This window comes from Lepisosteus platostomus, chromosome 1 (genome assembly GCF_059453375.1).
Source record: "Lepisosteus platostomus isolate fLepPlt1 chromosome 1, fLepPlt1.hap1, whole genome shotgun sequence".
Taxonomy (NCBI): Eukaryota; Metazoa; Chordata; class Actinopteri; order Semionotiformes; family Lepisosteidae; genus Lepisosteus; species Lepisosteus platostomus.
This window is the reverse complement of record NC_142611.1, coordinates 613,532-636,794: the sequence shown is the minus strand read 5'-3', so window position 1 is coordinate 636,794 and position 23,263 is coordinate 613,532. Positions and strand designations below refer to the sequence as shown.

The 23,263-nt window shown below is 45.7% G+C and overlaps 1 protein-coding gene across 2 annotated transcripts in view; it reads right to left on the bottom strand.

Annotated features, from left to right (window-relative positions):
- The window catches only part of scfd2 (sec1 family domain containing 2), a 145,139-nt gene that overhangs the window by 69,186 nt on the left and 52,690 nt on the right, over window positions 1-23,263 (bottom strand). The window contains exon 5 of one of the 2 annotated variants that reach the window (XM_088628665.1): window positions 17,749-17,998. The exons of the other annotated variant lie outside the window; for it this stretch is intronic. Coding sequence (XP_088484791.1) covers window positions 17,749-17,998 — 250 coding nt within the window. The remainder of the gene's footprint in view (window positions 1-17,748; window positions 17,999-23,263) is intronic. 2 annotated transcript variants of the gene reach the window in all.

The following is a 23,263-nucleotide window of genomic DNA, read 5'->3' as shown; positions in this document are numbered from 1 at the left end:
ACCCTGAGAAATAAGGTGCAAGCGATGACACTTGTGCTGTTGTAGGTGAGGGCAGAGGGAGAGAGTAGCAGCCTCTGACAGGATGTTGTTAAAGGATTAGCGTCAGCTGGCAGTGTGCGAAATTCATTACTGCCGGCAGACAGAAAGGAGGGCCCCCCCTGGCGCCCCGGCTGGGAGCCCAGAGCGTCAGCAGGCACGCGCAGTGTGGGTGTGCTCAGACACCACATGGCAGCTGTGGGAGCAGTGACCAGCTGGCTGCAGTCTGTACCAGGAAGCAGCCCTCTGCTGCAGAGGTTACTTAAGCACTTTAACAGGCTCAGAGTCTGATTCCTCCCAGTAACAGGAATCCTGCAGACTTTAAAAATGAGAAAGAACAAAAAGCACAAGTGAAGCAAGAGACAGCATGCAACTGTTGCAAGAGGGCTGTGCACAGGAGATCCCACAGGAGATAAAACTGAGAAGGGGTGAGGCAGGATGTGCGAGGGTGAGGCAGGCAGGGTGAGGCGAGGCTACGGTGCCTTGCACAGAGCCCTGGGAGCTGTAGCAGCCACTGTCCCTTGGGGAAGAGTCACCTTCTTTGTCAGTGCCTCCGCTGAAGCACTGCTGAATGGCAGAGGAGTCTGGGAACCCGTGTCTCCACCCGCACGAGCTCTCCCAGGCCAGCCAGCTCTCATTACTGCTTTCAGACATCCTCATCTTCTCAAGGCCAGGAGGCAAGATTAAAAACAGACCAGTCCACCCAACCCTGTTCTATTCCTGTGCGAATATGGCCGGGAGAGAAGCCCTAATCCCTCCCCTATAAATACTGAGTGACTGACTTTCTCCGACTCCTGCCCATGTCCTGCTTGGCTCCTGGCACCTGTGTTATTATAAAGTAATAATGCAGGTAAATCTGTAATTATCCTCGGGAAAACGTCACACTGGAAAAAACCACAAGGATAAGCGCAATAAAACAGTGTGCAAAATTTAAATAGGTTTTCCGACCTATTATATGTGGTCTCTCAACAAAAATGCATGAACATTACTAAATATTTATTAAATAACATTTTTAACACACGCATTGAAGTTCTTATGGTCTGTGAATTAAAACATGCCTGTGAACGCATTTACTCCGATGGACAATATTCCAGCTCCTAATGGAGCATCACCAATGTGATGTGATGTTTTGTTGCTATAGATACAGTATAATTTGTAAATAAGTTGAACCATTTATTCAATTTGTCTGTGTTTACAATAAGACAATGAATTAAATAGGTCTTTCCGTTAAATTTCCATCAGTGCTGCTATGGTGAAAAGTGGTCGTACCGACGTTTTGTATAACGGGTTTATAATCGCGCAAGGCTTGGGTCAGAAGATTCTCCGTTTCACTCAGTTGCCTTTTTCGTTACACAGTTGGCAGAGACCACTAGATTGGTAGTTATCTGGTTTGTGATGCAACTCTTCACTAATCACCACTTGTAAGACCCTAAGAATGTTTTGTTTACAGTGCATATATATAGAGGCAGATATATAGCTAAAACATTAAACAACCGCCAGGCCTGGCAAAAATAGCTTGCTCTTGCCCTGCCGAGAGAACTTCAACTTGTGACCCTCAGGGTGGAGGATTAAATCCGCAGAAGACTCAGTCCTAAATTAGACCCAGCAAGCTGGTGGTCTCACCTTAAACCTCCCAGAACAGCGGTCTGCACTCCAAGTCCACACAAGCGGCTGTAATTAGGAGCAGCCTGGTGGTCCCGCCGGCTGAGGCCCAGGATGACGATCGGCGAGCAGTGAGCAGTGAGCTGTGGCCGGAGCAGGCCGCCACTGTCCTCGACTGTCTCAACACACAGGCTGCTCTCCCGTCTTCTCACGATCCCAAGCCGTCTTGAGCCCAATATGTGGGCCGGCTTTGGAAGTCATGCAGAAGGACACAGCTGTCAACACCTTCATATGTCGGGGTGCTCTAGGAGCCCTTTTTGTGAGAGATTCAAGACACTCTTGAAGAGCTCAACCAAGGAGGACAGCAGCCTTGCTGTCCAACAGAGAAGATACCAGATTGTCACCTGACCCAGCTCGGCCCCCTCTCTCGGGGTCAATGCACCTGTTAAGCGGGGGTCTGTCAATCTGAGGATCCTCAGACTGAAACAAGATTAAAACCAATGCGCAGCGAGATTTTCCAAGACAAATTAACACCTGAGCAATAATGATATTTAACAGTTTTCCGTGTCAAATAGATACACAAATCACAGATTGTCAACTAGCAAATTAAAAGCCAGATTACCACTATTGAATAGTCAAAGAATTGAATACCCCTAACCTTAGCTTTACATACAGTATGCTTCTCTAGAAGCAACAGGTGAATCAATTAAATAATTAAGAGCTCATTCACATTTTAAAATATAGAGTTTGGATCAAACTCTGTGTGCTGTAGCCCCTCTTTCTGACCTTGCGACCGTGAGACAGGAGCATTAGTCAAGGAAACAGTAGCAGTTTTTAAGATTAAGATGTCTCATTTAGTACCACCTGTTTGTTTCTGTAATAAACAAAGACTGTGAAATAACCTACAAAATACACTTTGACAAGGATTAATATGGATTTTGTTAAGACAATAATTAAATTCACATCTTAGGCAACAAGACTGATATCACAAACCAAACAAGAACATCAGAAAGATTACAAATGAAAAGAGGCTGTTCGGCCCATCTGGGCTGTTCGGTCATTAGCAGCTCATTGACCAGGGATCCTAAACCCGCTGTTTCTGAAAGAAGCCAGAGTATCGACTTCTACTGCAAAGGCGCTTGTTCCAGACGCTCACAGCCAATTATGCTTCTTTTTACTTTAAAAATACAAAATACAACATTGGATTAAATTCCCTGTCTCCAGTTACTTCTTTTTTAGTTACGCCCTCAATCGGACTGGTCTGCACTGGAAGCTCTCACAGTACTGCCCTGGAAAACGGCAGCACAGCTTTCAACTTTCAACTAAACTACCATTAACAAAGTGTGCTGTGTACAAACAGAAAGTCTACTTTTACACTGGCAGGAATCTGTTTAATCAGCACTTTCAAAGTCAGACATTTTGCCTGATGGCATTTGTTTGCAGATAGGAAAAGCAGTGTAACAAAATTAGCAGTATGTTAAAATTTATCTAGCTAGAGAAATCTCACTGCAGGCCGCAAATCACGAAATCACACACCATGTGATTTTATACTCAGTTTCTGTTCACACATTTTCAAAAGCTGTGCACTAATTAGACTTTTGTTTTTAATTTGCATCATATAAAAATAAATTATGTTCTTGTTCTGTTTTATTTCAGCAGAACTCTCAATTAGGACTGTTACATTTCTAATTGGTTTCAGTGCACAAACATTTCAAAAGCCGCCTTTTATCAGTTGCTTTTCTTAAGAAATAGAATGTCTCCCACTTTTTGAGTACAAATTCACACTTGCAAAAGCTCTATTCAAGCAACAGGTTGACACGTTGCACTCAAGTCAAGAGTTGGGGGGCTGTGGGTGTGGGGTTACCCAGGGGCAGGGATGGGAGCCCCTGATTTGACGGGAAGTTTATGAACTGGCTAGCGGGCAGAAGCCAGGTAAAAAACAAGTCAGGAAGGGCCAGCAGCAGTCCCTTTACATGCAAGCCATGGAGAAGAACGTTTCTAAAAAAAGGACAAAAACACCTGGCAGTGCACAAACAAACTGTGTCACGACACAGTCCCGTTAGTGGCAGTGAGCTACCGCTGCCGACAGCTCCAAGCTCTGCCCAAAGTCAAGCCGGGTGCCTGATGCACAGGAGCCCGGAGCTTGAGGACCGTATTCCCTGATTGTCAATAACTGGACAAGCAGGAGCTGCTCCTGACCCTCTGCCCATCCTGGGTGCTGACGGGCCCCTGAGCCTGGGAGCTGACGGGCTCTTTGGAAAGCCTGGAGGTGGATGTTCAGGCAGCTGGGGATCAGGAGGTTACCCGCAGGCTGGCAGAGGTGACCGGTGCCAGTCGAGGCCTGGGGGTGATGGGCCGGGCAGCCATGAGGCTGCAGAGCTGCGGGGGTGTCAGTGGGCGTGCAGGGACCCCCTGCTCCCCCCAGGAGCTGTTTCAGCTGTGAGCACAGGGACGCTGGCCTCACTGTGCCAACCTGCTGCACCTCCCTATGAGCTTTAAAAGCTTTTGCAAACCTCTGTAGAGGTTAAGTAAACATCCTTCTCGGGGAGCTGTGGCATTGTGCTCTCCAGTTCTTGTTTTGTTCCGTTTTCAGGAAATGAAAAGCACAAATATTAAGCCTCCTTCTCATGGCTTCCCTGCAGCCTCGGCTCCTCCACTTCCTTCCAAAGGCCTCCCCTTCCATGTGCAGGCCTACTTTTAACAGTCAGTAACATTTATTGTAACAAAACTTAAATCACAACAAAGTAGTCATGTACAACGAAATACCTTTACGAGCATATTCCTGGGATGTTTAATTTGGATTTTGTTCTAGGGTCTGCGCAGAGCTGGAATGCAGCACTAACTGAACACAAGCGTTTGCCTACATCTGACGTCCTTTTGCAACTCTGAATGGCTTCTCACCGGCGTTGTGGTTGCTCTTAGGACAGGTTTTGATGCAATCAACCTCGACTACTAACAAGAAACCTTTGAAAACTACAGCCAGCTACAGCCAGGGACGGATAAGGTTACAGCGCCTCAGGGGCCTGAACTGGCTCCACCTGCGTGCTGACCCAGCAGTATTCTCAGTGAGCGGCTGGACAGCTCCCCTAGTCCACGTCTACAAAGAAAACACCCTGAACCCCTGTCAGCGGATTGATGTGTGCGCACAAAATTCACTTCCAACACAAGCTGTCCTGGCGCCATACACATTAAAACAGTATGAACAGACTGCAATAAATGTATTTATTACAAAAGTTGTCTCCTCTGTCCTCTGCGTCTGTCTCCCCTGTCCCTGCTGTCTCCAATGTTCTTGCTGTCCCCTTTGTCTCCTGTCCAATCTGTCTGTCCTCCCTGTCTCCTCTGTCCTCTCTGGACCTGCGCAGGGCTGCAGGGCTGCAGGGCTGCAGGGGTTCAGGGGTTCAGGGGTTCAGGGCTGCTTGACTCCTGCACTCCGCCCCCTGCCAGCTGCCCAGGTTCAGCTGAGGCCCACGAAAAGGCAGCCATGCCGCTGGCATGAGCTCCTCTCTACGGAGACTATTCAGCCGCCCTCAGCAGGAAATTTCTTGCTCCATTTCCGGAAAGGGCTATACCTTGACCTTTGATACCTGGCCGTCGACTCCAATTACCGCGCAGCTCAGCGCCAAGGTGAAAGGAATTATTTCATAGTGGGCAACACAGACCCCTTTCAGCAAAAGACGACGCGCATTCCCGAGCCCACACTAGGGTCCCATGGGTATCGGAAACAAGTGTTACGCCAAGAGTCCTCACAGGACCCCCTAATACCTCAATACAGGCATCTACTGTTTCGATACACTATTTTTGATTGTTTTGAATCTCATTCATGCAGCTACTGCACACAATATTGCTTGTGAAAGAAATTCTCAGTTCCAGCTATATGTGCCCATGACAGTGATTGCAAAGACACATCTGCAAGCGCCTCTTCGCAAGTCTTTCAACGCTACAACATCATGAATGAGCAAAACACTGTAGACCCTGATTTCACAGACGTGCAAAAAACTGAAAAAAGAATCAATCAATGACTGACATAAAAAAACAGATCTAAAAACATTGAAACATGGCTTCCCAGTAATGAGGAAGTGAAGACAGAAATTAAATTAAAGTACTTGGCAACAATTTCTATGTGGGTGAGCCAACAGCATGGCTTCTTTCAAGAAAAGCTGAATAATTTCCTTAGATCAATTAAGTAATAACTAACAACTGGACCAGAGAAGCCGAATGCCCTCTTTCTCTTTGCAACTTTTCTTACGTTATTAAAATAAGTCTTTCGGCCTCTGAAACGTCTGAAATCAACAGTCATCTTATTTTAAATGCTCTATGTTTCTTGTACGGATCCAGTAAATAAATAAGATGCTGCTGTTGTTCTCTTGCTATAAGCCAAATCACAACCTCATGGCATCTAGCTATTGTCTAGGGAAAAAATAGTCATGAGGTCAGGTTTTAATCTCCCAAACTGTGTTATTACAGGTGAATCATGGGATGGAAGCAGATTCTCTAAACATGTGATTAACAGTTGGATCTTAAAGCGGCACGTAAACCGCATTTAGGAACAAACATGACCTTTTCACTCCAAACGGCCAGACAGCTTTGAAACGAAGCACCATAAAAGAGATAAGATGATCAGTAATTTAATAAAAAGGTGGCTGCCTGCCAAGCTAACAATTCCTCTGCATAGCCCTCCAACGATATCTAAAGACTAGGTCAGGCAAGGTGACCATGAGGATTCATTTTGACATTCTGGGTTTCACAATGTTACCAGAAGATCAGCTGGCAATCCGTGTGCAGGGTGTAGCCTCACACACTGCAGAGCCGCACAATCACTACAAGCACTTTACATGTGAACAAATCCTGCTTTTGTAAGGACTGTATCTTCAGAGCTTCCGACGCTGTTTTCAGATACCACTGGTTTTAGCACCGACACGCTACATGGACTGCAGGTCAGCCACTGGGGGGGAAACGTATCTGGAGCAGTTGTGCTTGGTCAGCGAAGGAAGGCTTCTGGATAAAAAAAAAGTTGAATGGACTAAATATAGAGGAAACAGATCAGTCATCAGTTAAAAGAAATAAGGAAATAACTGAACAGGCTACCCTACATCCGGGACGCTCTGCTGAAGGCAGTCCAACGAGACCCAGGATACACAGTGTGAGCAGCTTCCCTGCAGCTGGACAAGACTGGCTGGGAATGGCAGGACTGGCACAAGCAGCGACACGATTCCTCAGCTCCGGAAGAAAAGCCTGACTAGACCCAGGCAGAGATTTCATAATACCCAGAGCTCTTTCAGCTCTTCCCGAATTAGAGGCTAAAGAACGGCAGGAACCCCACAGCGAGGAAACAAAGCAGAGCAATATCTAAATATAAACAGGGAGATGGACTCTGATGAAACCCAGAGACAAACAGAACCATTGGCTTCAAATCCAGAGAGCTGAATGTATTATCATTCTCATTAAAAGACAACAACAAAAAAAAGACTTCCTACAATGCCTCTCTCTCCAGCCATGCGAAGGAGGTGTTCTCAGAGGAATCAAGGTTGATTAAAACCATGCCTCGAAGCAGGAAATGAATAAGCCCTTGCACAGCAGACGAGCAGATCCATCTGGTCCAGAGCTGTGTTACTCCAATTCAACGTCCAAGAAAACTGACGAGAAGAGTATCTTTTATGATAAGGTTATACTCCCCAGCCATTTATCAGCTGGGTGGGGACACCCCTTGGCTGTTGCTGAAGAGAGAGACAGTCATACACAGTACACGTGGGGTGCAGTGGGTACAAATCACTGCATATTTACAACAAAAGCAGCAAATGTGGTCACCCAAAGACTGGCCCTGCTCTGACCTTTAATGATAAAGGAATGTTAATACTACTCTGGAGCAGACTTGGGAAAAATATAAATATATATCTCGAGATATAAACAAACCCTGATCCGCAGCTTTTAAGGAATGAGTTATTAGTTCATCTTTGGCAGGTAGAAAAAAAATGTTAAATTACTAAAGTTCACGCTCAACTCAATCTGACTCCAGTGCAGAGATGATCACATTTCATTTCAGAATTAATTGGTTTGAAAAAATAATTAGGCTTGGCAATGCAAAGAGGAGAGATTATCATTTTACAAAGAAACAACAAATGACTTTTTATCTTTTCCTAACGGATATTTAATTCAGCTCCTGCTGACTCATGAACACAGATTATTTTAGCATTGCAAAGTGTTCTTCCTGAAGACTACAAAAGCTGTCTTTTTCCAATACACATCCCTGACATCTTACAGTCGACACTCTGACAAGACCAGGACCTGGCGATCTACACACAGGTCCTCAGCAGACAGCTGAGCTGCTTGTGCGTCACACTCTGCCCCCTTATTGTTCGCCACTGAGCAGAGGAGAAACACAGGGGTTATTATGTGAAGGGTAACATCAGTGGACATCTACTCGTTTGCTTCGTCATAGAGGTGTTGTGATGTGTCTGATTCTGGGCAGTGACACTGAATGCATTTATTAATATACAGGACACAGTCCGTGACATGAGCCGACGAGGGGCAAAACTAAGACTGAATGACAGTTCACACACTGTATTTATCATTCACTCAGATCAGATCTATTCATTACAACATCCAGCTTGACACGCATGTGCCGTCCTCCCTGGAATCAGTGGGGGAGTGAGATCTCATCAGCAGGCTGATGAAACGGCAACCTCGGAATAATCTGAATTATTAACGCGACTTTATTAACGTGGGTTTTGCTCAATAATGTGAGCACATAGCCTTGGGCTCGTCACAGGCACTGCGGGGTCAGCCCACATCCAGGCGAGCTCAGAGGCACAGCTGGTGTTTAGAACTCTGGCTGTAATCAGTTATTTATTCTGTTTAGTCTATCACTTCGGCTGTGTCGTGCTGCAATGCCACAAGAACGGAGACAGTGCTTTCACTTTCCAACAAGACACTTCCAGAAGGCACTACGACAACTCATTGGGGGTTAGGCCACTTGTCTTTTAGTACTGGGAAACCATTTCATGATTTTTCAAAAGAGAGAGATCAGTGATCTCAAGGCAGAGACAAGACAGTGACATCCCAGAAAAACACACCTGAGGGTTCTTCTGACAAGCTACAGGGGATCAGAGTGCTCAGGTCATTTACTGTATAATTCACGAGTACTTAGAGTCTTTTAGTAGTTAAGACCTGTTTGGACCTGGTGTTTGCCAGCTAGTACATCTCTCACTCATCTTTGACAAGCATAAAATTAAATAGGTTTATTCCATGCTGAAAAGAGAAAAGAAGATCCCTGCCCAACTGATCAAGAGGACGGCCCAGGGTTTCCCTGCCTCACTGGTCAGGCAGAGTGGTGGCTCTGTGGCTCTGTGGCTAAGGATCTGCGCGTGTGGCTGGAAGGTTGCAGGTTCAAATCCCGCAGCCGGCAGAGGAATCCTACTCCGTTGGGCCCCTGAGCAAGGCCCTTAACCCCAACTGCTCCAGGGGCGCCGTACAATGGCAGACCCTGCGCTCTGACCCCAGGCTCTCTCCCTGTCTGTGTGTCTCATGGAGAGCAAGCTGGGGTATGCGAAAAGACAATTCCTAATGCAAGAAATTGTAAAGGGTTAATAAAGTGATGTTATTATTATTATCAAGAGGACGGCCCAGGGTTCGATCCCTGCCCCACTGATGAAGAGCATGGCCCAGGGTTCGATCCCTGCCCCACTGATGAAGAGCACGGCCCAGGGTTCGATCCCTGCCCCACTGATGAAGAGGACGGCCCAGGGTCTAATTTGCGTTCGTGCAACTGAAATTTCCTTCCGTTTCCATTCATGTTCATTTTCAGATGGGATTCTATGTCTGCCCTTTAGAGGACACTGGCCTAATGTCACTGTTCACTTGCTCCACACAGAACCATCTGAAATTCATACTGTCCAGCACAACATAAGGGAAGTGGTGATTCAGTGCTGAACTCATTCGAATAATAAACAGTTTGCGTTTGCTGAATGTTCTAACAGTTAACATAACATTTTAAATAACTGTAATCAATACTTACACTGTACATGGTATTCTGTTATTTGGTAACCTGGCGACTGGATTTAATTTTTGCTCCTTTTTGGAAGGTTAACTGAAACAAAGTGTTTGACTCATGTTGCCAAGAGATCGCTCTACAAACAAAAGTGCCTGCCTAGGGGAGACAGGGACAGGCCCGATTTAAGTGTAGGACAAGAAAGTGGCGCTAGGAAATGTAAAATACAAACACCGAAGCCATCTGAAGTGTGATACAGAGATGTCAGAGACTGGATTACCTGTCCAGGCCCTGAAACATTACTGCCAGCTACTCAAACAGGGTTTTCAAACAGACAAGACATACAAAAATGCCAATCTGCAATTGACTCAGATTGATTTAATTATAAAAAATGTCAAAACTGTTCAGAGGCAATGTGAAAATTACAAGGACCCCATTCCTCCATTTACACTCAATGCTGCACATGTATGTTTCTGTTTGAACTGCTTAAAGGAAAGGCTACTTCTGAAATGCTCATGCAACAGTTTGCTGATTGGACAGCGGCACCTGGAACCTTATTAAAGGACAAAGAACAACATGGCTTTAGACTCCCGGTAATCAAATTAACGTGCAAGGTCACAAGCAGAATTTGTGCGCTTCTTAATGATTCCAGGTGCGACTGTATCTAAAACTGTCTGTTGATCAAAACTGAGCAGCTCTCCTCGTGGGAAGTGTCCCTCTCAGTGCCACCAACACGCCCAGCTCTCTGCTTATTCCCGGACTCGCGAACCAGCCATCTGCCCCACACTCCTCAAAGCCATCGAGCCACCAGGTTCCAAGGATAAATCAATGGAAAGGTCAAAGAGTAACGTGACAGACCTGTTTGAAGTGGGGCTCTGCGGGTTCTTATCTTTATCTTTACACCAGCCGGCCCGGGAGTTACAGCATGAACCCGCAAATGAGAAGCTGGAGATGCCACTAATAACGCGTGGGTCTCGCAGGGAGCCGCAGCCATTTCTCAGGGTCCCTGCTTTCCTTCAGCCAGAAGCCAGCTTCTTCTTTAAAAAACACTCAATCCAAGATTGGCAATCGTGCAAAAGTAAAACAACTACACAAGAGCCAGGTGACAACCCCGGTGTTGCTGGATGTGCGCCCCAGATGTGCATGGCGCCCCACTGACAAGCCTTCCCTCCAGACCCCTGATCATCAGCCTGCAGCTGGTCTCAGACACACAAGACACCTCATCTATAAGGCATATCCTGTCCACAGCGTTCCCCAGTGCTTCCACGCGCTGAGACCGCTGGCGTGTAATACTGAACTTTAAACAGCATCATGGTTTATAGCGTGCATTAATGTCAGCGTTCGCTGCGCATGATCTGACAAGGTACATGTGAGACAAGACAAATGTCACACAGCGGAGCATCCAGCGATGCACAGAATCAACTTGAACAGCCTGCTGCCCTATTTTTTATCTGTAGGAATACTTTTTTTTCCCAGCATTTTTTTTTCTTACAAAATGTAACAAGCAAATATTTTCCCCCATCCTACACAAACCCCTGACCCATGACGCTCACTGGCTCTCCCCTCCACAGGAGCCCCCATGCGACAGGGCTCCGACAGCCTTTTAGGATGATTTTCATAACGGTTCTTTCCTGCTTGGGTTTGTGTAAGAGCCTTTCAAAATCCTAACGCAAAGCAGCACGTCTTCTAGCTCTGTGAAAGCGAAGATAAGCAGACGGCGACATCTTTGCAAGAAATCAGCTCATAAAGGCCAGAGCAGCTATTCAAAACAATGTTCTCTGCCAGGTATTATCTCATGTAAATGGACACTACTACAGCTTAAAAGTTGGAGCAAAAGGCGCAGATGTTATCATGCAAACATGGCTGAAATGATCTGAGAAAGCTGTAGCTTTGTCACGTTACAGTAACAATATACACGCTGTATGGACAATATCCATACATTAACAGTGTAACCCTGGAACACTGGAAAAACTGAAGCACATCATTTAACACGATCTTAAACGATATGTCAATTCAAGAATCCTTAAGTGATCTCAGTCTGAATTTTTAATTCAGGAGGTACTCCAGGCACAGCGCGGGCACATCTGACAGCTGGAGTCCTCTAGATGAAGTTATCTCTGATGTGAGGAGTGCAGTGGAGAACACATCCATTCAGCTGCTTTCTCGAAGATAAGCAGATCAGGACACTGATAGATGGCCCCGATAGCGAGAAAGTGGCCTGGCTCTGTCTGCAGATTACATCCTTTGATCCCCAGACTTCAGTTTCTCTTCCCAGCAAGTTGAGATGTATATACAATCATTCCAGGACCTTTGCTCACAAAACATGAAAAATGGGACATTTGCTCACAACGTGATGATAACAGTTCTCACATTTGCAGATAAACACTGATGGCATCAATGGATTACTCTGACCTTCTTTATCACATTTATCTGTCTCTTCTTCCATTCTATTGATCTCTATCTATACTGTATGCAGAGGTTATCAGGGTTCTGTTCTGTCCCTTCAAAAACACTGGTCACTGGCTGCAAAACATTTCATTAGGAATTTAAATAGCATAACGGCAACATAGAGATTAGAACCTTCTCTTCTTCAATATATCTGTATGACTATCTCTCCTATATCGGAGTTTAAAAGAAGAACTGATAGTAGTTTTTCTAAGTGGCTTATCTTATAAGTATGTAAAAAGATGGTTATTTAAGTTATTTTTGGTTTCTATTTTGAGAATTGTCACCAGTAAAAGTTTATCCATTATCAGAAATCCGCTTATTCCTAGTTAGGGGTCTGTGTTTGTTAAGCCAAAATAAATATAACTATAAGGGACGTATTTTTCAGTTTCCCCCAGAACTGTAAAAGACCGAAAAAAATGGAATAAATTTCAGTGTCTCGTCTATTTCTGGAAAACAAAGGGAGGTCTGTACAAAGCTCTGACAGCCAACCCTACTCCATTACGAATGCAGGTTTAGAAATACAGATTGGGACATCTGGTTTTTGCAGCTTGTAACATTCAAGACTGGACCTGTTTGTCTACCAAGGGCCCAATCAGAACTTATAAAAATTCTTTGAAGAAGAAAACAGGAATTCATACGAAAGACTTGTGAGAAACACGGGCAGAGATCAAAGCTGCCCCGCCCCCCCGCTGCCCCGCCGCCCCGCCGCCCCGCCTCTGTCCACGCGCCTGCAAAACAACACAGCTCAAATTGCTGCAGGAAGCCTCATTCTCATTCTGGAGAGAATGACAGGAGAAGTGAACATCACACATGGCAAGACCACTTTCGTTATGATGTCCTTGTTCTGGGCATTTACTTCAAAAAGGCTGAGCAGGAACGTTCTGTTGCAGTTGGTCTGTAACGTGCCTTCCATCTGTAATGGCACACTGTCAATGGATGATGACGTATCGCATGCTAACCTGGGACCTGGGTGAAACTCTCACTGTCTCTCCGTGCAGAAGTGGCCTTCCTGGCCTCACTCCTTCCTCAACCTGGAGTGGCACCAATGCAGCAGAACCTGGCTTCTGTTTGAGTCACGGGCGTCTGCTGGGGTTATTGAGGCTGCACGGCAGGTCCATAGAATACCTCCTCAATTTCGGCCAGTTGAAAACCATTCAAGCTAGTGGAACCACACTAAAAGTCACAGGATCTCTGCGCTTATGTTGTGGATGAATATGAGTTGCCAGGAGAGTAAACGTAGTGAACACGCTCTGCTGTAGTATTCTGATTTTAACAGCGATTGTCATATTATCATATTATTCTGTTTGAATTCCCTTGGTGCTGGAATATGCATATACAGTATAAGCACATTACAGTACAGTACAGTAGATCTTTATTTTATAAACAGAAAAACATTCCAATATTTCAATAAACAGGTAATTAGGTAAGTCCGAAATTCAAGTACACTCAACACTTTAGAAATATATAGTTTCTTAAAAAAAACTAAATAGCACTATAAACTGGCTTTAACTAAATAATTGAGTTGCCAAAGAACTCCCAGAACTTTAACAGTGGGCCTGTCTTAGGAGGAGATGGTTCTCCTGCTGTGGGTGCAGAGGGCAGGTCTGCACCCAGGGGCCCTGTCCCGGGCTGAGCTCCTGCACGCGGCAGAACCGGAGAGAGGGCTCCGACACATCCCGCCCACATCCCATTCTAGCAGCTCCGCTCCGCAACTTGGAAACCCGCCGGCTGGCTGACTCCGGCTCCCGTAATATCCTGGGAGTGTAATGGCCCATTCCACACAGTGGAAGCACAATCAGCACGCGGAATAATATTTTAAGGAGCCTTGAAAAGCTGCAGATGTCTGAAATCACCCATAGCGGAGGCAATAACGTCATGCTTCAGCCAGTTCCATATTTCCAAAACTCTAACATCCCCCAATGGGCCCCATTCATGCAGCTCCTCAATAGCTGTCCAGACCTCATACAGGAACATCCTCTTCCGGCTGTGCCAAAAAGCGTCAGCCAGAGAACGAAAGCAACAAGAAAACCTCCTGTTTAACCATCAGTTTTTGACCTAGAAGAGCCATAAAAGGCCGACACAGGCTGTAGCAAGGCAAATAATCTAAAGGCATCACTTTCAGACGGAAAGCATGTGGATCTTACCCTGGAGAAGCACAAGGAGTTAAATTAAACAAACCTATACTTGAAAGAACAGTAAAAACATTTCGGCTAACCTTCGAAGCATTAATTACACGAAGGAAAGATTATCAGAAAGGAATTGTAAGCAGTATGTTTTCTTGAAGATAATCTTGCAGGTCAGAGTTGATAAAAGCCCTTGTCAGGCACACAAAGCCTTGATACAAGGTTGATACAGTAGGAGAGTTGCCGACTTACCACACCAAGAAAAGGTTCTCTCTTCATTTGCAAGACTGCATGGTTAATAGTTACTGACAGCAAATGAGATAGGGTGAAAAACTAACTCTAAATCTTTCTCTAGCGCCGAAAACAAACTGCAAGCGTGGCTCCGTGGCTCAGTAACCCCCAGATCCTCATTCACTTTCACTCTGTTAGTTTTTGTACATTAATATTTTGTGGCAGTTGCGATACATATCTTCCATCTACCAGATGCAAAGCCTGTGACTAACACTCAAGAGCCACACAGAAGGAAGAAACAAATAAGAGAAGAGACTCCCCATAGCAGGAACTGTGCTGTTCTTCATATTCTGCTTTAGTTTCCAACTGATTTCATCAGGGGGGTTCACAGTGATGTGGTCTTTTTGTTGTTGTGTTTTTGAAGGAACAATAAAACTGCAGTGATTAGTAACAGTGGAACACAGAGGGTCACTAGAACACAACGACCACAGAAAGAAGACTGGCCGCATTGTTTAGAACAACGAGGAGACTGTTGCTTTTTTACCTTCTGCTATTTTAGGAGCACCTTTCACATGCGTGAAAAATGCAAGAACTCAGGATGGAAATTAAAGGGAGTCCAGCATCAGATGACAAGCTGTACTGGTGCTTCATGACGATATCCTTCCAGGACTTGAATCCCACGTTCCCAGAACGAAGGCGGGTTATGCGATAATGGTCTACATGAGTCACACCAGAGTGGAGGCCACCTGCGTTCCACCACTGGTCTGCTCTGACTGCTAAAGAACAGAAGAAGAATGAGAGCAGAGAGTGGGGCTTTGATTTACATGAAAAAAAAAGAAAGAGATCTTTTAAAACATTTTTTATGAGCCATAATTGCTATTTCAGCTCAGGGCTCCATACACTGGTTAAAAATACCTCACAGCATAATTCATCTTTACAACCACTTCCTGTCTTTTCCATCATATGCTACCTATTTGGTCTTTGGAGTGCACCTGGTCTGAATTGGCCTAGGACTGGATGTTAATTTGCATTGAAGTGTTTATAACATGGAGTCAAGTTTTTAACAGGAGACATATGCCTGAAGCTAAGCAGGCCCCCTCGCCCGTGGCCAAGTCTCTGAGCCAGCCAACTGGAACAGGAAGTGAGCTGTGCATTCCTCACTGCCGGCTTCGCCCCGGCCTCTTCACTGGAGGCAGCAACACTCGCATCTCTGGCGCTCTTCTGAACTGAAGCTCACGTGCAGATGGCAGAGACGGCAGGAAAACTCCCCTGCTCTCTCCTACCGCAGGTTTCATCCTAAAATCCTTCTTTTAAACCATAAAAAAAAAAAACCAAAACCTAATGACCTCAAGAAAATATTGCTGGAGAGCAGCATCTACCCACACGTGACACCCAACATCCTCAGAAGAAAATGGGCTCAAGAAACGAGCAAGAGCAATTGAAAAGGAGTTTTAGCTTGCAGAACCTGCTCTATTTATGGAAATAATAAAAAACTAAATCTGGTATGAGTATGTATTGCTAGGAAACAGAACATAATAAAAGGGGGAAGTTAGGTCTGAAGTTCCAGCATTTCATTACAACCAGGATTCTACTGCAGGGATTCCTTTAATGTAAGACTACTGCGCGCCGTATTCGTACCACATTCAGCACGTTTTGGCAGGGCATCAATGCAGTAGGCAGAATATAAAGAGAGGTGAGAACAAAGCACTGGCACACACGCTCTGATGGAAGGCAGAAAGGGATTATAGCCAAACGAGCACTTAGAGGTTAAAACAACAAAACTGCTACTGTAACCGAAGAAATCATTTGAATAAAAATGTATTTGGGACGAGGTAAGGTACAGACCTTCGATATTTGGATAAAATGCACTGGATCTAACTCCCAAACAATTAGGAAGAGATTTTCAGAGCCAACTAGATTTCAGAGTTAAGTGGGCATGTTTGGTGGCCAGTGTCTCCACAAAACACAGCACGGTGTGCCAGTAGTCATGTCAGTGAAAACAGCTGTGACCAGCTAATTAACAGACTCCCTGATGAGGAACAAGAGAGGTGCACAATAATGTTGGCCAGAAAACTGTTTCCACAAAGTACCTGACAACCATATCAAGAGGTTTCGATTTATCCAGAGGGACATTTGGAGTTTACTAACATTTTCCAGCCATTCAGCGGCACCATGGACCTAACCATCACTTCATCTGGTGGCGTCCCGCTGCTGGCGAGCTCATAGAGAGGTCAATACAAGCTGCTGCGGCGACACGGAGCCGTGCGTTTGTCTTTGTACTGCAATGACAGGTAAACACTGCACATGCCATCTCGCTGGAATGATTACTTTTCCTCTCCTGAAACACGGTGGGTTTCTAATTTTTTTGGGCGGACCGGTGGCTCTGTGGCGAAGGACCTGTGCCTGTGGCTGGAAGGTTGCAGGTTCAAATCCCGCAGCCGGCAGAGGAATCCTACTCCGTTGGGCCCCTGAGCAAGACCCTTAACCCCAACTGCTCCAGGGCGCTGTACAATGGCTGACCCTGCGCTCTGACCCCAGGCTCTCTCCCTGTCTGTGTGTCTCATGGAGAGCAAGCTGGGGTCTGCGAAAAGACGAATTCCTAATGCAAGAAATTGTAAAGGGTTAATAAAGTGATGATGTTAATGTACAGACTGAGTCCAAAGACAACTGCCAGAGCTGTCTAAAAACTGTGCTGTGCGATTATGCGGTACTCGCCACTTAAATTGCTTTCTGTAATATATTTCCTGTAAAAAAAGACAGTCTAGTGGTTCCAGACTTTGTCCCATTCCCTTTTTATACTACAGCTGATGGCAGTAATGGCGAATCATTCCATCGCTGTTATGAGTTATGCATCAAAGACGTCTAGAACAGGGATTACGGGAACTGCCCGATAATAATACCTCTGTTGTGATAAAGCATTTATGCATCTGATGGAAACTCCTCTTACAAAGCTGCTATGCGATGAAATATAATCTCTCCTGCACATGACCCATTACACTACACTGCAAGGCACGGTGATGAAAGCAATGCCAATTACCCATTACTGCAAAGAGCAATGCAAGATGCTTACAAGCATTCTCGTGTAACACTTTGTTACTGTAGTTAATACACCTCTTCCAGTTAAATTATACAGCAGTAAGGGTTGCTGCACTGGCCCTAGTAACTGTACAGAATGACAGGGACAAACACTGCTTGAACGGTCACAGAATGAGCCGACTACGAAATGTTCCTGTTCTCAGCAACAGATCTGGTTTTGAAAGCGTCTTCAGTTCCGATCACCCGTTCCGTTCTGTGTGTTCCCGGACATGACCGCCGTGTACTCACGGGTGATTTTCTGGATCAGAGGAGACAGTTCAGGCTCCTCCAGGAGCACCCGGACCAGAGCAGCCGCCAGCTCCCGCTCGGCCTCCTCCAGCTCCCGGCTCACGCTCCTGTCTCCCGCCAGGGAGTACACGTAGACCAGCAGCGCCAGCAGCTCCTCGGGACCCTGGTCGCTCTCCGCCCTGTCCGCGTGAGGCTTCACGAGAGGCAGGACCTGCCTCAGCACCGCAGCCAGGTCCGAGTCCCCCAGAGCCTGCAGTCAGACAGCAAGAGGGAGGCGTCAGAGCGGCGATGGACTGGATTACTGAAAAAATGGCTCAGATGGGATTCACCACTTCTGCCAGCAAGCTACACTAAAACTACAGAACTTCGATTTGGTACGCAGTGTTATAATGTGTCCGGCGGAGAGGACAGGAGAAGCAGTCAGTCACGGCTCCCCAGAGGCAGAGTGGTGAGATGAAGACCATACTGGAGCCACGTTGCCTCCTCACAGAGCCGGAGGACCAGGACTCAAGGACTCAAGCACCAGGGTCCACCAGCACACACAGCTCTTCCAGAATGATCACGTCTGGCCTGCAGAAGGTCTTGGGAGTCAGGACTTGTAATTCTATACAGGGCTGCCTGTGGTTTCCTAGTAATTCCACAATCAACAACACGCCCATAACTCACCGAGAATGGGCACATATCAGATCAGAATATTTTCTCCTCACTATTTTCACCTGTCTAACTAAGTGAAGCAATGCCGCTCGTTCCAGGTTTCGATACGCTGTAGGGAAGACGCTCGGACTGGGGTGACACCTGGCACTATGTCTGGGGAGCAGAGGTTCACCGAAGATTAGGCCTGGCCAGCAGACAGCAGCCCTGCAGGTGTGAGCGGACACTGCAGCACGTGATGCTCCTGTCGCTGCTGTAGCAATCGCAGCACAAGCAAGGATGCTGGGAAGAGCCGCAAAGCTCATTCTCCCACTCGAGAGGCTCAGTAGTGGAGACACTTCTGGTTTAATCTTCTGTTGTGCTTCTAGAGTGGTGAAATTAACATCTGGGTTCACTGTACAGATAGAGACAAAATTACAACAAAATCTCCAGCTAAACATTCCCCAACGGTCAGTCGCGCTGATTTATTTGAATGCAAGATGTGGAGCTTAGTGTGAATGTACTCACTCGGGTTAAGAGCTACCACAAAAGGTTTTTCACAGGAAGATATTCGGTTATATACAGTTCTACAAGTCTTGTATATTAAATTTGGGATATTCACCTACTTTCTGCTAAACTAAGAATAATGAAATGGGTCAAACTCATCGTTGACGGATTTGACACTGCGCACACTGATGGTTTTACTAGATCATCCACATGCTCTGAAAAAGCTACTCAACTCCTCACAGCTCGGACAGAACAGTGCACTGCTTCACTGCCAGTGAAGGAAAGGGCTTACAGTAACAATCACACTATGACACATTATGAATTTCTAAAGGTCTTACTTTGATTAGACACGCGCTGCATAATCCCTTTGAATTTATAATTGTCTGGCTAAAAAGACATTTAGCATCCTGAATAATAAAACCATACCACTGCTAAAAAACAACCCTTTTAAATGTCAGGCTGTGCGAGTCGTCTTGGAGTCGGCCTCCGAGCTGATGGGCCTCTTTCTCTGCCTCTCAGGCCGGCAGTGAGGGACTTTCGTACAGCCAGACACAGCACATGGCTGCAGCAGCCTCCCTCCCCTCCAGTATGCTCGTCCCATGCCCAAGCAACAACACAGGGTAACGGCAGGGCATTACATTGAAATGATACTGCTTAATTCATGTAATTTTATGCTTGAACTAAAAAAAGAAACACCAGTAGCTTCTTATTTTCTTAGTGCATGGTCAAAGTTACTGGTGAATGGCTATAGCTCATTACTGCTTAATAACAGGATACAGCCTTGTTGTTATTTTCTGAACCTACATTACAGAGTTCACTTCGTAGTTCTTGTAAACAGTATTTAGCATCGAATAATACTCATTGAGAGGAGAACAGGGAACACAATGTACCAGTACATAATTTATTTTATTTAACAAGGGCATATCCTCAGAAACACAATGATGGAAATATGCACTTGTAGATTAAGTATGTTTATTCATGCAATATTTAAAGTGCTTCACAGGGCAATAGTTTTAGCTGAGATCAAATGAAATCATGTCTCAACATCTGTCACTTTGTTTGGTTGAAGAAATGTGGCCTCAGAAGCATGTGCAAAACAAGGAAAGAAAAGTAAGATAACAATAACAAAAACCTTCACTACAATGTGTCTCAACAAAACCTAATTTGTAAAAAAAATCATCAGGGTGACAAGAAGACTTTACAAATCGCAAATGACGGGTGCTATATACTTCTTTGAATTCTACCGACATGTTCCTTGGGGCTTGGTGAGAGTTGTTGGCGCCTCACCGCTCTGCTGTGTGGTCAAACTTCAGACAGCTCGGTCATGTCCTCTTGACACCGACGCCCCCTTCGCAGCCACAGGGTCACTGCAGTAAGCAAGACGCCCCACTGGGCTGGCGTGAGCAGACAGGGAGTCGGCCCAAGCCACCGTGGAGCTGCAGGCATGCTGTCCGGCTGGCACGACGCAGGGTGCTGGCCTCTTCTCGCCCGCTGCATCGCCAGGCCGGGCGATGTTGTGGAAGAGCCTCGCAGTCTCGGCAAGCTGCTTGTGCCAACGGTTGTGTGCTTCCTTCTTTCCTTCCTTCCTCACCCTGCTCTCCTGGATTCTGCCAGGCTGCTGTCCAGCGCGCAGAGGCTTCACTGTGGTTTGCGGCCCCAGACAGCTCTACCTGTTTCCCCGCTGGGGGCTGGCGGCCGGTGACTCAGAATGACCCAGAAAAACCTGATGGAAGTCAGACTCCAAGAATCGTTCTGGGAGCCCCTGTCGCTCACGTACTGTGAATGATGGCTTGCTCTCAGCACTGAAATGTGGCAGCTCTAAAGAAAACCCCCTTAACTTTCAAAACGCCTGAATGCCCTTGAGATGGAATACAATGAAAATGGATGAACACTGCAGGTCTAATTCTTGTGTTACACACAGGGCCTTCATTAAATTACACTGTTCTCTTTCGGTTCTATAACACTCTTTTATACATATTTAACATTTTCTGAAGATCTGCACTGTTTCAACATTCAGCCCTTCAGTTTTCAACGAGCTGCTCCTTTACACCTTGGCCCCCCACCTGAAAGTCACAGGGATTCAGATATGAAGGTTACAGGAGCCAAGACCAGGTGTGACCAAAACGTCCCCTGTGTGGGATTGAAACCAGTAATTTCTCAAGAAACTCCTGACATGCACCGTGCCAGGGTTTCTCAGCACCTTTCTTGAAGGCCCCACCTATACTGGCCTAGTGTTTGAATAACTCCTGTGGGACTTCAGGTATTTGCATCACCTTCCAAAAGAAAAGCAAGCAATGGAGTCCTTAACACGCCATCAGAATACAAAAGGACCCTGTCCACTCTGAATATTCGCCCTATCCTGCAATCATTCCCCAACTTACAATAGCAAGCACCTTAGTCTGTGCATGGCTGTGGGCAGTGGAGCTCCTGCTGCAGTCTGGAGAGGTCTGCATGAGGATAAAGGGTGTGTGCGAGGAAGGTGAACTGTTTGAAAGTCAGAAACGGGAACTCTAACCCTTTTCAGGCAGGTCAGCACAAAGAGTCTTTCTTTCTCCAAGGGAGGGAGGTTCAACCCAATGACAACAAAACACTCTGCCTTCAAGAGGCCAGCTCTGTAACTGCCCGATTATCCAGCTCTGCTAACGGAAAGGTAACAATCACCGAAGCATTCTGCTTAGGAATGTTTTTATTTTACTGTCGAGTCCAAAAATAACAGAGAGACTGACTCTCGTCCACGGCGCTTGTGGAATTCCTGTTGGTCGGGACTGACCAGCTCCAGGCCTGGAGGATTGCTGCAGCTGCAGACTCCCATTCCAGCTCAGTCCTTAACGCCCCGGTGGATAACTGGCTGAACTGGAGCAGTTTAACAGCACTTCCCAGCTCTGTGGCGCTGTAGCCCCCAGGACTAGAGATGGGCAAACCCGCTGTAGCTAATTGCTAATTCTGATGGCATCAAGAGCCTCTGGATTTTATTAGGAGGAAGAATGTTGTTTTTTTCAGATAGAGCCCGAAAGCATTCATGTTAATGTTGTACCCAGGACAGGAATCACGAGAATGTCCGTGAAAAGCACTGCCACTGAGCCTTCTGTAATGTAACTTTCTGTGCTTTGCTTGCTTTGGAAAACTCAATCACTGTGCCAAAAAGCATGAAGCAAGCACAAATGTCAGTACTATGTCGGCTCTACATCCTACATCCATCGCTCTCCAGGAACTGTGCGACACAGCAGAGATACAGGCGGGTGAAAGCTCAGTGTTTGCTGGAGAGATGTCCACAAGTGGACATGCACAGAAGGAGCACTAACATGAGAACATAAGACAAGCTAAGCTCAAATGACGGAAGGTCATTAACATGATAGGATCTTTTCTATGCAATAAGCAAAACATATTGTGCTCTATCAATGGTTGAGAAGGTGTAACTGACACCTAAACAAGCAGATAAATCATAACATCCAACATGTAAAAATATAGAAACTAAAGATTTTTTTTGTGGTGGATGGTGTTGGTTAAGTAAATGTGAGAAACACAAAGGCAGGAGGGCACAAACAGACTTTTTAAAGCCTCCCTTTCAAAATATTTTTCTGAGACTGGACGTCTTGCTGAATGTTTCAGAAAAGAAACTATCACAATTCTCCAGCTCTTACAAAACAATCACTGGTAACCGTCATGTGTTCACAAAAAACGACTTTAATGCAGTGACCTCAAAACTGCTGTGAAACAGGGTAGGCTATACTGTTCATAGTAAGCTAAGTCATAGAAAAAGAATTACAGACCCCAGTAGGCAATCAAAAAAACTATTTGTTATTCTCTGTATAGCTATGGAATGTCTAAAAATGTCAAAACCTCTCTCAAAACGTGTGTGTACGATTCCTCACGCTGTGTCCAGGTCAGGCCTGGTTTATTCAGCTGTCAGAGAAAACTGTCATGATAATGGGAAACTGTGACGCGCGAGAGTCTCTCTGGAGATCTGCTCTTATCCAACGACAGTTCAGAATAAACACAGAAAACAGTCTGACCAATTCATTTTCAGATAAGGCTGATTGTGATTACAGGAGACCTGCTTACACAGGCAAGAGAAACAAGAGCTTTTTTCAGAGTTTTTTTTTCCATTCACTTTAAAAAAAATTCTCAGAGACTATTTTAAAATTAGTTCCTGATTGCTATCACTTTGATTCTGCCCAAGAAGTCTTCTAGGACTAGATAACTTTTCTTTCATCTTACGCTAATTGTCTTCACCTAATTGCAATCCCAGAATCCTGCACAAACCCAAAGAATGTCACCTTCGGGAACAAACCGGCAAAGCACTGTAGCCCCGAAACAGGTCTCTTATCTTCTGAGACTTCAAACGCATGTCTTTGTCAAACAATGAGATTCTACAAAA